Source organism: Chlamydotis macqueenii, chromosome 4 (genome assembly GCF_036417535.1).
Source record: "Chlamydotis macqueenii isolate bChlMac1 chromosome 4, bChlMac1.mat, whole genome shotgun sequence".
Taxonomy (NCBI): Eukaryota; Metazoa; Chordata; class Aves; order Otidiformes; family Otididae; genus Chlamydotis; species Chlamydotis macqueenii.
In genome coordinates this window covers 23758394-23772624 of record NC_141559.1, presented here as the reverse complement: position 1 = coordinate 23772624, position 14231 = coordinate 23758394, and the positions used below count along the sequence as shown (strand labels likewise).

At 44.5% G+C, this 14231-nt stretch overlaps 1 protein-coding gene across 4 annotated transcripts in view; it reads left to right on the top strand.

The window, feature by feature from the left end:
* Window positions 1–3302, top strand: part of UBA6 (ubiquitin like modifier activating enzyme 6) — a 37599-nt gene extending 34297 nt beyond the window's left edge. For all 4 annotated transcript variants that reach the window (XM_086746297.1, XM_086746298.1, XM_086746299.1 and 1 more), the window contains one exon: window positions 1753–3302. In XM_086746297.1, coding sequence (XP_086602423.1) covers window positions 1753–1888 — 136 coding nt within the window. In that variant the 3' untranslated portion in view covers window positions 1889–3302. The remainder of the gene's footprint in view (window positions 1–1752) is intronic.
* The last annotated feature ends 10929 nt before the right edge of the window (window positions 3303–14231 follow it).

Sequence of the window (14231 nt, the reverse complement as noted above, 5' to 3'; positions counted from 1 at the left end):
GTAAATTGGGATATAATGAACTAGATGTTTGGGAGAGCATGAGGGCAGGGCAGTGGCTTTTGACTGATAGGCCTTTGCAAAGTAACGGCCAGATCTCACCTAGGTTTGGTTCCACTTTATATGTGGATTGAACTTCTTTAGCTCAAAATTTGTTCCTCATACTTCCTGTGAAGTGTATGCTGGTCAGTGCGCACAGGCTTTGCTGGAGCCAAGTAGATGCGTTGATCAGTATTGTTGCAAAGGTCTGCCAGTAGGTAACATCAGGAAAGTAGTTTGTGTTATGGGCAAGCTACTTCAAACTTCCAGGGAGAGAAGAGCTTCTAAGTTGTTACTGTCTTTAGAGTGCCTTGCATACTAAGATGTGGATTTACAGCCTATGTCAAAATAAGTTGTTTGTTTTCCTTCACCTATAGCTGTATAAATAATTTTGAATGAGTGGAGTGTGTAATGAAGTCAAAGGCATGGTGTGAAGCTGCCTTCTTGTGAATAACAAGACTTGTTTGGGCTTTCCACCTAGTTACTTCAACTTGGGGTTCTGTTACAAACAGTGCCAGAAGCTTTATAAAATATTTGCACAGCAAACTCTGCTTGTGTATTTGATTTTTTTCTTAAGCTTTAAATAGCTTTCTCTTGCTGTAATATGACAAGTGTTGCAAGACTCTCTCATCATTTCAGAATTACAGCATTGACTGGTAGTATACTCTTTAAAAGCAAGTTTTAGAGACACAGTTAGCTGCCTTGCTCTGTAGCTTAGGGCTTCCTTATGTAAATGGATACGACCTCAGTATCTCTGCTGAGAAAATGCTAATACTTTGTTGCAAGGGAACAAGTATTTTGAGGGAAGCAGCCTTTTGACCTGCAAGCTAAAGCATAGCCAGAAGGGAAATCCTTCTCTAAGTGACCTATGAGGAACAGAAATGAGTGACTGTATTCCCCCAGCCTCCTAGCATTTGAGCTGGCCTCATGAACTAGTGTTCCGAGTTAGCAAGAAAATAATTTTGATACATCCAAAGGTACGTAATGAAAGTGAGGTTAATTGACCTTCTACTTCAGTACTTTATTGAGCAACTTGCAAGCAATACCTGTAGCTTTTGAGACTGCAGAGAGCAAAGGGGTGAAGTTGCACTAAGACATGACACGCTTACCTAATTTAAATTCATATTTGAATTTAAACTCACATGGTCATGAAGGAAGAAGTCCCAGATCCTGGCTGGTTTTCCTCCCTCCTTTGAAATTCAAGGATTTAATGAGTCTTAACTGCAATAGAATTACTTTCCATCAGAACTGTGTATCTAGTGTCTGCACTGGAGTCGTTCTTCCTATTAATATATTAAAACTAGACATTATTGGTAGACTGAGAACTTACTCCTCCTCATTGACCAAAATCCTGCACAGAAAGCTAACTTTGCCTTGTGCCTCCGTAGGACACCAAAGAGGAATTACATCAGTGAGGAATCAGATCCAAAACTGGCCATTTTCTCTTCGCTTTTGTACTGAGCGCTTCTTAGTGAACAATGTAATAGCTCACTAATGGGCTAAGTCTATCAAGAAAAGGAATACCATTTGCTGTACCTCAGGTGGAGGAACAGCTTTTGTGTCAAAATTGAAAGTCTGCTTATTCTCCTTTTTAATCTAGTTTCTAGTATGTTGGGCTTCATTGCTGTCAGTGAAATTCATCCTAGTCTAGCCCTGAATTCCCACTGCCAGTCCTTCCTCCTATATGTTAACAAACTGTTCTTCATTTCCTTGTAGGATGCAAAAGCTTGTGAAACCATCAGCTGATAAGAAGTATGTGGATTTGACAGTATCGTTTGCTCCAGAGACTGATGGAGAGGAAGACTTGCCAGGGCCACCAGTGAGATACTACTTTGTTCAGGAAGGCAATTGATGGTAGAGACACAGAAGTCACTCCTGGACCGTTTGTTCTGAATGGAGTGTGCTAATTTTCAGCTGTTAAAGATGGTACTATATATTTCTTTTTGGTGAAGCCTTAATTAAAACAAATGGTGAAAATAAGTGGCTTTGCACTGAAGATAAACTGGATTTATGTTTCATCTGTTCCTGTTTTCTTCAAACCTGTTTGCTCAAAGGAGAATAGATCACTCCATGAGATGGAATGTCCAGTACAGTCCATACCTTAAAAACAAGATTTATATTAATTTGTGGGGAGTAAAGAAAGAAAGAAAAATGGTGAACCGATGGTCCTAATGTGCAAATTAGGCACTGCTTAGGGAAGAGTGTGAAAAATGGGGAAACTGCCATTTTATGATACTCCTGATATTCTAAGAACATCTCAAATCCATTTTTTTATGTTACTTAATTCTCAAACAAGAATCTTCCCATCTACACATGGGACTTAATCCATCCAAAAGGTTTGGACTCCCACTTAAAAGCAGATGAACTGCTTTATTGTACTGTTAGTGATTTCTTCTGAACAGTTAGTGATGCTATGTGTCAGAGTAGCTATCTTCTATCAGTCTCAACATGGAAACATAGGGAGGCAGATCTTGGTTACGTGCAAACTTACACAGCTCCCCTGAAGTCAAGAGAGCTGGAATTGTTGATTTTCTGCACTAAGACTGTTCTTTGGGGAATACTGCAATATGTGGAAAGTGGAAACCTATCAGAGAGCTGAGTTAACACTTTAAACAATAAAACTTTGTCTTCAAGAAAGAGAAAACACTTGGTGTGGTTGAGCCTTTCTGCCCTCACCAAATTGAAAACACTCTAGGAAGTGATGACTTTGAAAGGAGGAAAAGGCAAATGGCTCTGGATGTTTGTCATAGCAAACGCTGTTTCCTCAGCTGCTTCTTTTGGTACCATTTCCTTCTGTTGAATGGTTATGTTGTATACCTGTCCACAGCACAAGTCTGAGTTGCACTGAACACTGAGGTTTTTATCATCATCAGTCAGTTACTAGTATATGCTTAATTGGACATAACTAGGGACTAGCTTTGCTGCTGTGGTGAGGCAGAGGTGCATTACAGAAACATCTGTGACACCACCTTATCTTCTCTATCACTTAAACACTGAATAGTTGAGCTGGTAGGTTTTTTTTTGTTTGTTTTTTGTTTGGTTGTTGTTTTTTTTTTTTTCCCCTCCCAATGCTGATAGAATGAAGGGAGGTTAGAATAGTAACCTGTGAACTGGAAAACCTTTTTATGAGTTTAAGCTTTAGAGATTGTGACTTCACATTATCTCCTGCAGCTGTTGCAAAAGCTATGGACTACTTATTTATCCTCAATCATAATTTATTAAGCTTTAGGGATATCTTCATGTTTAATAAACATTATTTGTCAGGAGTTTTATCTCTCATTGTTTCCCTTTTCAGTTAGTTGTAGTCAGGAATAATAGCTGTTAGACTGGGAACTTGAACACCAAGATGTATGGAACTGAATAGCTGGATTCAACAGAATTATTCCAATATTTGTGATTTAGTCTTATCTGTGGTATATCTTCAGGAAGGTGTATATAGTTTTACGGTCAGTCTAGTTTATAGATATAATTTTCTAGATTAATAATACTGCTTTTTAAACTACCCAACTTGTTTCATTTTTTAAAGAACTTCCTTTAGAGAAACTTTTTGAAATGGGAGAAAAGATGACTACACTTTTGGGGTGCAGAGAGGCACAAGCAGACAGCAAGTTTCCACTTCTAAATAACAACTAAAATGTGGCTCTTGCCAAAAAGTCCAGGTTGAGATTGCTAGGGATCAGGGCCAGAATTTACACACATGGCTATATCTCTATAATGCTCTTATTGTGTGTATCTGTTAGGTGGATGTCTATTCTATGGATAAGTTCTGCTCAGTTGAACAGTTGCTCATGGAAAAACTGAAAATGCACAATGGGTCTAGATATTTATTAGCAGACCTTTAAAATTTTCTGGATGTAAGATAACCTAGGTAAAATCTTACAAGTAGTAACTTAGAGAGGACTTTACGTGGAAGAACTGTGCATGTCAAGTGGTTCATTAAAATTGTTTTTCATATTTTAAAATTTTCTGAATTGCTGATGTGTATTTATATTGAAGGTTGTGCAGAGTACAATGAATTGATTCGGTGTGAATTTGTGTTTGATACAGCCCATTTCTTAATCTGTTGCTGCTTTTTATCAAAAGTCGCAGCACATGCTCAGCATGATCACACAAAAAACGCTCAAACCAGGCAAGTGAATTTTGAGGTGCTGGTCTCCCAGATATCCAGTGTTGTCGCTGCCAGTACCAGCAGTGCAGAGGCTCGTAGCACTTCCTGGAATGTGAGAATTGGGTTGGTTTGTGGTGTTGGTTTTTTTTTGTTTTTTTTTTTTTTTCTTCATCATAATTAAAAGCTTGTGTGTCTCTTGGACTGTTTGATGCAGTATTCCCATGGAGCAGCTAGAGTTAGTCATCTCTGCAGCAATGAATTATCTTTTCACTAGAACACTTTGAATAGCTTTCCTTCAAAATGTTATTCATTGAAAGAAGTTGACTTGCAGAGATTAAGATTTATAGCAGTATTAAACATCTTTATCACTCAGATTCTTAGAGTTTGCTCATATTTACACTAGCTTTCCCTTAATTTCTCACAGTCTTAATAGTTGCAGGAATGTTTGTGCATGCAAAAGGAGGCATTTAAGCACTCAACTGTTCTCTGTGGTTAATCTCCATGTCTCTTTAATGCTAGGATTAATAGTGAGGATTCTGTGTGAAGATCATGCTACCATTAACAAGACTGATTTGGCAGATCCGATGGATTTAGGACTTTATTTACCTGTACAAGGAGTAAAAAGTACATGTTTTCAGCTTTTTCCGCACCCTTTTCCTATGTATGCTGAACATGTGAATGTCTATTTAAAAAAAAAAAAAACAAAAACTGCTATTCAAGAATAATGACTACATAGAAAAAACAACTCTGGCACCAGCTGAGCCCCTGTGAATGCTGGCCTGTCACCTCATCATGGCTTCTCACATCCTGAAACAATGTGGGTTTGAGCTAGGATATCTGTCTGACTTGTATCAGACATAAGTAAAGGCTTTAGATAAGTTCATGTTCTTAACTTTTCATTGTGTTTTTGAAGCAATGTAGCTGTGTCGTGGTTTTGTTAGTGAGGGGGGGCCTAAGGTGGTAGCTTCTGTAGGAAACTGCTAGAAGTCGCTCCCTTTTGTTCAGTGGACTCGGCCGGGCCTAGGGCGGACCCGCTGCTGGCCAAGGCCGAGCTGATTGGTAGCAGAATGTTCCATGATAACGCCTCTGAGATAATGTATTTAAGAAGGGGAAAACAGGAGAGAGGAAAAAAAAAAAAAAAGAGAGAGAGAAGAGAAGATGTGAAGAAGCTGAGTGGGGGCAGAGGTGCAGAGGGGGAAGCACAGGCCTCATGGGCCTTGCAGGCTTCATCCTCTGGCCTCTCACCAGGCAGCCCGACTGGGCCTGACTCGCTCTGGCCCCGCTGCAAGAAGTGGAGAGGAGATGAGAAGTGAATAAGATGTAAAAAAGATCCTGAGAGGCGTCTGCCAGCCTGTTGTGAGGAATGGCTGCAGACTCCAAGGTCAGTTCAGAAGGAGGGGGAGGAGTAATGCGGCTCCTGGCCAAGATTCCCCTGCAGCCTGTGGTGACGACCATGGTGGAGCAGGTTGTCCCCCTGCAGCCCATGGAGGTCCACGGAGGAGCAGAGATCCACTTGGAGCCCGTGAAGGACCCTGTACCGGGGGAGGTGGATGCCTGAAGGCGGCTGCGGCCCGTGGAGGGCCCGCTGGGACAGCCGTTCTGGAGAGGCTGTACTCTGTGGAAGAGATGACCCACGCTGAAGCAGTTCCACGAAGGACTGTGGCGTAGAGGTGGGACCCCACAACAGAGCAGGGGAGGAATGCGAGGAGTTCTTCCCCCAACCATGAAGCAGTGGCGTAAAACAACATGTGATGAACTGACTGGAACCCCCATTCCCTCTTCCCCCCTGTGCCGCTCAGGAGGGGAAGGTAGTAGAGATAATGTTAAGCCCAGGAAGAGGGAGGGGTGGGGGGAGGTTATCTTGTTCTCTGTCTCATTATCCTGCTGTTTGTAGTAATAAATGTGTAGTTTTTCCCAAGTCAAGTCTGTTTTGCCCGTGACGGTAACTTTAAGGATTTCTCCCTGTCCTTATTTCAAACCTTGAGCTGTTTTTCTTATATTATCTCTCCCAATTTTCCTGGAGGGTGGGGGGAGCGAGAGAGAGACTGCCTAGTCTGGTCCTGATCGGGGCTGAACTACGACAGGCTGTAGGACAGTTGTTTGAAGAAAAGAACTGAATTTCAGCCAAATGCAGCTGCCTTATTAGCTTATCCATCCCTGTTAATTATCTCCTGGTTTGCAATTACAGGAAGCATACTCTGCTGCAGCACGATGTAGTAATCTAAACCTTTGTCCAAAGGTTGATAAGTTTTGACCAGATAGCTTTTGAGAATTTATTTTAGTAAAGATGTCTTTTGCTATATTTTATGTGGTCAATGAAGTGTCTATCCATGCTGCAGAAAAGCTTATTGAGGGTCAAGCTTAAAGGTGTAATGAGTTACAGCATTGATAACACCAGCAGAACTGTCTTGCTAGTAAGTGAATCATTTTGCATGGCAAAAGTGAGATACAGTGAAGAAGTATTAAGTTCCCACTTCTCACAGTAACACAAGTTTCAGTTTTGTACTGACGAAAAGCTGCAACTCTGCATACTGAAGCAGCACCATCTTCATGAAGTGATGTTAGCATGTTCTTTTCATGAGAATACCTAACTTCTCCTGTTATGTTGTACTTCTATAAATGCAGTGGGTGTGCCTTCGCATGGTCACACATAATCTATTATTTAGAAACATATGGGCATTCTTTTAAAATAACCTTCCCAAGCCTTGACTGACTTCCCCTAATCCTTGAAACAATTAATAATTAATTTGTGGTTCCCAGCTGATACCAAAGAAACATGACTATCAGTCTTGGTCTGGAAATACCTAGACCACTCCCTGTGTGTGTAGTGAAGGTGCTAGCTGCTTCACTGCCTAGATCGTAGTTGTCTGCAGCCGACCTGTGTGAATGCTCCCTGTCAGAGAAAAGGTGCAGTTTATTTGGTTGGGGTTTTTTTAAAGATCAAAGTTAGGCACTGGAGCTAGTCATCTCCACTAACTATGAAGGAGTGTAGCTCCCCTTGTTACCAAAATCCGGAATAAAACTCCTTAACAGCAATGAGAAGTTAAGAAGCAGGCACTCCTTTATTGCAGCACTGGGCGCACGGGGGATCGCTCCACCTAGCGTGCACACCTGTTCGATCCAACAACACAGGTTAAATACACACCTGTTATACATATTCACTAGATTTCCAAGAAATATTATACATACACACTAACTTTCCGAGAAATCATTATAATATTTCCCCACCCACTTGCTTATGCTCAGTCTTTTGAGTTGAGGGTCTTTTGGTGGTCTTGGGGGTCGTCAGAGCACCCCCTCCTCAAATTCGCTGGTCAAACTCCTCCTTGAAATCTCCATATATGGTCTTGAGCACAAGGGCACGTTGTCCTTGAGTTTTCTGGCTCCAAAATGATGGCTCAGGGCCTATCTTTACAGGTGGTGTTTGGGACCTACCATTGTTCTACCACTCCTCTTAACTACCCCAGACATGCTAGACTAATGTCTAACAAATGAGATATTATAATATCTCTAAGATTCCCATTCCCTCTAAGGACAAATAGATTTCACATAAAATTTAACCTATGTGACTACAGTTCTACAGTTAGCAAGAATCACCTCATATTGATATTTAATTTTCAATGTTTATGTCATGTAACAAGCTGTGGGTACCCATCCTGTCAGTCCAGCTACCAGGCAGAACTTAGAGGTTAAAAATACTAAACCTGGATCTTAGTGCTGATCACTTAAGTTGCTTGCTTTGAAGGCTGGATCCACAGTTTCCAAGAAGATGGATGCTGTGCCATAGGCTTTGTGGAGTTCCACAACTCTTTGGTATGATCAACAGGGTTCTCACATGCTGCTGCCTTCCCTCGTTACCAGCTGTGCAGTCTTGTCATCCTTGTGCACTGACTGGGCTTGTCACACCCCATAGAGAAGGTAGTTCAGAGAGCTTAGCCAACAGTGACACTAACTTATTTTTCTTTAATTTCCCGAAGTAGCTCACAGCAGGATCTGGTGAACACCCCTGCTGGCATGTAGAAAGGGTGGGAATGTTCAGTTGTGTGAGAGATCTCAGTTTGCTTGATTTATGCTCTCCCTCAGTTGCATAACATGGGAAATGCCCCATCTGCCTTACTCAGGATGTTCCAAGTCCTGTAAGGGTTGCATGAACCAGGAATGCCAACTTTAAGCTACCCAGACTTGCATTTTCTGCTTTTTGGTCTGTATCACGCCTCTCTGGCAGTGCTCAAATCCCCAGCAGAGGTGAGGCATCCCTGTGTTTCTGTGGTTTGTTATAAATGACACTGATACTGTTGCAAGTGAGTAGACAAGAAATTGGGTTTTTAACATGAAGAGCTTATTGCATTGTGAGCTAGTGACAGCATTGAGCCTACTAGCACTGTCTGTCTAATTTCAATACAATATTTTTCCATTGCATTTTGCACAGGCAATGTGTCCTCTTTTTGCCAATCTTGGCTTTTCTTCTTTTTCCACATTTAATCTTTTACAGGAATTGGGGTTATTTGCACTCCCCAAATCTCAGAAGTTTCTCTGGGAGAAGCTGCATCACATTCTTGATTTAGGGCCAACAGAACTGTTCCAGAAATTGAGAAAGAGTAGCGTGGGAAGCACCTTCTGTTTTAACCTCAATAGTGCAGAGTTCCTGTGCTGCTTCTTGTGCCTCTTTCTTTTAGCAGGACTGTTCTTGCGTGTGCCTTTGTTGTAGTTCAGCCCCAACGGGGACCAGACTACGCAGTCTCTCTCTCACTCCCCCCACTCTGAGAGAATAGGAGGAGATTTGACAAACAAAAGAAAACCAGGAAAAAAAAAAACCAAACACGTGGGTTGAGATTGAACAAAAAGTAAATTTAACAGTAATGACAGTTGGTCTATATTCAAGGAGCACCTCCTCCAAGCTCAGCAGAGGTGCATCCCGATGAAGAAAAAGTCGGGCAAAAAGGCCAGGAGGCCTGCGTGGATGAGCACGGAGCTCCTGGACCAACTGAAAGTGAAGAGGAAAGCCTATAGAGGGTGGAAGCTGGGACAGGTAGCCTGGGAGGACTACCGAGTGACTGTGCGAGCGGCCAGGGATAGGGTGAGGAAGGCTAAAGCCCTGATGGAATCGAATCTGGCCAGGGATATAAAAAGTAACAAGAAAAGCTTTTACAGGTATGTAGGGGACAAAAGAAAATCCAAGGAGAATGTAGGCCCCCTCCGGAAGGTAACGGGTGTCGTGGTTACCCGGGATGTGGAGAAGGCTGAGGTACTCAATGACTTTTTTTGCCTCAGTCTTCACTGATAAGAACTCTTGTCTCCCCACCCAAGCTGTGGAAGGCACAGGCAGGGACTGCAAGGATGAAGAACCGCCCACAGTGCTCGAAGAGCAGGTTCGAGATCATTTAAGGAACTTGAAGGTGCACAAGTCCATGGGGCCTGATGAGATCCATCCGCGGATCCTGAGGGAACTGGCGGATGAAGCTGCCAAGCCACTGGCCATCATATTTGAGAAGTCGTGGCGGTCTGGTGAGGTCCCCGATGACTGGAAGAGAGGGAACATAACCCCCTTTTTTAAAAAGGGGAACAAGGAAGACCCGGGCAACTACAGGTCGGTCAGCCTCACCTCTGTGCCTGGCAAGGTCATGGAGCAGATTCTCCTGGAAACCATGCTAAGGCACATGGAGAGCAAGGAGGTGGTTGGTGACAGTCAACATGGCTTCACGAAGGGCAGATCGTGCCTGACCAATTTGGTGGCCTTTTATGACAGGGTAACAGCATCGGTGGACAAGGGACGGGCAACAGATATCATCTACCTGGACTTGTGCAAGGCATTTGACACTGTCCCGCACGACATCCTTCTCTCTAAACTAGAGAGGCATGGGTTTGATGGACGGACCACTCGGTGGATAAGGAGTTGGCTGGATGGCCACACTCAGAGAGTGGTGGTCAACGGCTCAATGTCCAAGTGGAGACTGGTCACCAGTGGCGTCCCTCAGGGGTCCGTGTTGGGCCCGGCCCTGTTCAACATCTTTGTCGGCGACATGGACAGTGGGATAGAGTGCACCCTCAGCAAGTTTGCCGATGACACCAAGCTGTGTGGTGCTGTCGACTCGCTGGAAGGGAGGGATGCCATCCAGAGGGACCTGGACAGGCTGGAGAGGTGGGCCCGTGCCAACCTCATGAAGTTCAACCAGGCCAAGTGCAAGGTCCTGCACCTGGGTCGTGGCAATCCCAGGCACAAATACAGGCTGGGCGGGGAATGGATCGAGAGCAGCCCTGAGAAGAAAGACCTGGGAGTGTTGGTAGACGAGAGGTTCAACATGAGTGGGCAATGCGCCCTTGTGGCCCAGAAGGCCAACTGCATCCTGGGCTGCATCAAGAGGAGTGTGGCCAGCAGGTCGAGGGAGGTGATTCTGCCCCTCTACTCTGCTCTGGTGAGACCCCACCTGGAGTACTGTGTCCAGTTCTGGAGTCCCCAACACAAGAAAGACATGGACCAGTTGGAAAGGGTCCAGAGGAGGGCCACAAAGATGATCAGAGGGCTGGAGCACCTCTCCTATGAGGATAGGCTGAGAGAGTTGGGGCTGTTCAGCCTGGAGAAGAGGAGGCTCTGGGGAGACCTGATAGCGGTCTTCCAGTACCCCAAGGGGGCCTACAGGAAAGATGGGGAGAAGCTGTTCAGTAGGGCCTGTTGTGATAGAACAAGGGGTAATGGGTTTAAATTAGAAGGAGGTAGGTTTAGATTAGATATGAGAAAAAAATTTTTTACAATGAGAGTTGTAGAGCACTGGAACAGGTTGCCCAGAGAGGTGGTGGATGCCCCATCCCTGGAATCGTTCAAGGCCAGGCTGGATGAGGCTCTGAGCAACCTGATCTAGTCAGGGATGTCCCTGCTTCTTGCAGGGGGTTGGACTAGATGACCGTTGAAGGTCCCTTCCAACTCTAACTATTCTATGATTCTATGATTCTAAAACAAGACAGTGATGGAACACAAATACAGTACAATAGCTCACAACACATCTCCACATCCAGTCTCTTCCAAGCAGCAGGGGGCCTCCCTTCAGCACCCTCCTCACTTATATACTGAGCATGATGTCAGATGGGATGGAATAGCCCTTTGGCTAATTTGGGTAAATTAACCCCAGCTGTTAGTTAATTAGTTAACTATCCCAGCCATGGGGGCTACCAGCTTCAGTTCTCCACCCAGCTCAGGTGAATATTAACTCTATCCTGGCCAGAACCAGGACATTATCCACCCCTTATTCCATACCATCTACATCATGCCCAGATCCTACACTTCCCGATTAATCATCAACTTTTTCTTCCTTTTATCTACTTGTATGCAGACACACAGATGTAACTCTCTTAGTCCATGGTCCATCCTTTCAAAAGGTCTGTTGAGTTTATCCAGTCCATAACTTTGGGCTCCATCTGTCATAACAGTCTCTCAGCATAGGACAGATGACGCAGTGTTTCCTCAGGTAGTCTGTCTGGTGCAAGTGACTTAGCAAGTTCATAGTCTGCAGGCTGAAGATCTGTTGGTAGGTGCTAGTAGCAAGAGCCAGTTCTGGTTGCATCACTGCTGCAATTGTTCCTGTTTTATTAAAGTTCATTCTTTGTTGGTATAGATGATTTTACTATAATACTTTTGACACAACATAAGTATCTCAGGGCGGGGAGCAGGAGGAAGCAAGGAAGGACATATAACAGCTAGATAATGACATACAGTACTGTATAGTAACTGACATCAAGCACTTCAAATTATTGGCTCTTTTCACCTAAAATTAGATCTCCTTGAGGTACACATCGGACTTTCCCATCCTCCTGCATTACCCACCAAGTACACCCAGGTCCTTGAGCAAAAGCAATCCCATGCATGGGTTTGTCTTTGCCCAAGGGAGAAATGACCCAGACTGTCTTCCCCAGTATATTCCTTACGTGCACCACAGGGACTTTATCCCCTTCTACAGTATGTAGAAGTTCAGATTGGGCAGGGCCAGCTCGATTGATGGACCCCCAAGTGTTGACTAGCCAAGTGGCTTTTGCTAAATGTTTATCCCAATTTTTGAAGGTTCCACCACCCATTGCTTTCAGAGTTGTTTTCAGCAGCCCATTATACCTTTCAATTTTTCCAGAGGCTGGTGCATGATAGGGGATGTGGTATACCCACTCGATGCTGTGCTCTTTGGCCCAGGTGTCTATGAGGTTGTTTCGGAAGTGGGTACCATTGTCTGATTCAATTCTTTCTGGAGTGCCATGTCGCCATAAGACTTGTTTCTCAAGGCCCAGGATGGTGTTTCGGGCAGTGGCATGGGGTACAGGATATGTTTCCAGCCATCCAGTGGTTGCTTCCACCATTGTAAGTACATAGCGCTTGCCTTGGCGAGTTTGTGGGAGTGTAATGTAATCAATTTGCCAGGCCTCTCCATATTTATACTTCAGCCATCGTCCTTCATACCACAGAGGCTTTAACCGCTTGGCTAGTTTGATTGCAGCACATATTTCACATTCAAGGATAACCTGTGCAATAGTGTCCATGGTTAAATCCACCCCTCGATCACGAGCCCATTTGTATGTTGCGTCTCTTCCCTGATGGCCTGAGGTATCATGGGCCCACGAAGCTAAAAATAGTTCACCCTTATGCTGCCAGTCCAGATCCACCTGAGCCACTTCAATTTTAGCAGCTTGATCTACTTGCTGGTTTTTTTGATGTTCTTCAGTGGCCCGACTCTTGGGTACGTGGGCATCTACGTGACGTACTTTTACAACCAGATGCTCTAACCAGGCGGCAATACCTTGCCACAATGGGGCAGCCCAGATGAGTTTGCCTCTATGCTGCCAGTTGCTCTGCTTCCATTGCTTTAACCATCTGCACAGAGCGTTTGCCACCATCCATGAGTCAGTGTAGAGATAGAGCACAGGCCATTTTTCCCACTCAGCAATGTTTAAAGCCAGCTGGATGGCCTTCACCTCCGCAAACTGACTCGATTCACCTTGGCCTTCAGCAGCTTCTGCAACTCGTCATGTAGGACTCCACACAGCAGCTCTCCACTTCTGATGTTTTCCTACAATACGACAGGACCCATCAGTAAATAGGGCATACTGCTTCTCATTTTCTGGGAGGTTGTTATATGGTGGGGCCTCTTCAGCACGCATCACCTCTTCCTCTGGTGGCTTTCCAAAATCTTTGCCTTCTGGCCAGTCTGTGATTACTTCTAATATGCCTGGGCTATTGGGGTTTCCTATTCGGGCCCGCTGTGTAAGCAGTGCAACCATCTTGCTCCATGTAGCATCAGTTGCATGATGCATAGAGAGGTCCCTTCCTTTAAACATCCAGCCCAGCACTGGCAGTCGGGGTGCCAGGAGGAGCTGTGCTTCCGTACCAATCACTTCTGAAGCAGCTCAAACTCCTTCGTATGCTGACAGGATTTCTTTTCTGGTTGGAGTATAGCAGGCCTCAGATCCTTTATATCCCCGGCTCCAAAACCCAAGGGGTCGACCACGAGTTTCCCCTGGCGCTTTCTGCCAGTGACTCCAGGTAGGGCCATTCTCCCCAGCTGCAGTGTAGAGCACATTTCTTACCTCTTGCCCTGTCCGGACTGGCCCAAGAGCCACCGCATGAACAATTTCTTGTTTAATTTGTTCAAAAGCCTGCTGTTGTTCAGGGCCCCATTTAAAATCATTCCTCTTTCAGGTTACTTTATACAGAGGGCTTACAATCATACTATAATTTGGGATATGCGTCCTCCAGAAACCCACAACGCCCAGGAAAGCTTGTGTTTCCTTTTTGTCAGTCGGTGCAGCCATAGCTGTTATTTTGTTGACTATATCTATTGGAATCTGACGACGCCCATCTTGCCATTTTATCCCCAAAAACTGTCTCTCTCTTGCAGGTCCTTTCACCTTACATCGTTTTATGGCAAGCCCAGCTTTCAGGAGGATTATAATTATTTTCTCCCCTTTTTGAAAAGCTTCTGCTGCTGTGTTGCCCCATACGATGGTGTCATCAATGTACTGCAGGTGCTCTGGAGCGCCACCCTTTTCCAGTGCAGTCTGGATCAGTCCATGGCAGATGGTGGGGCTGTGTTTCCAGCCCTGGGGCAGTCGA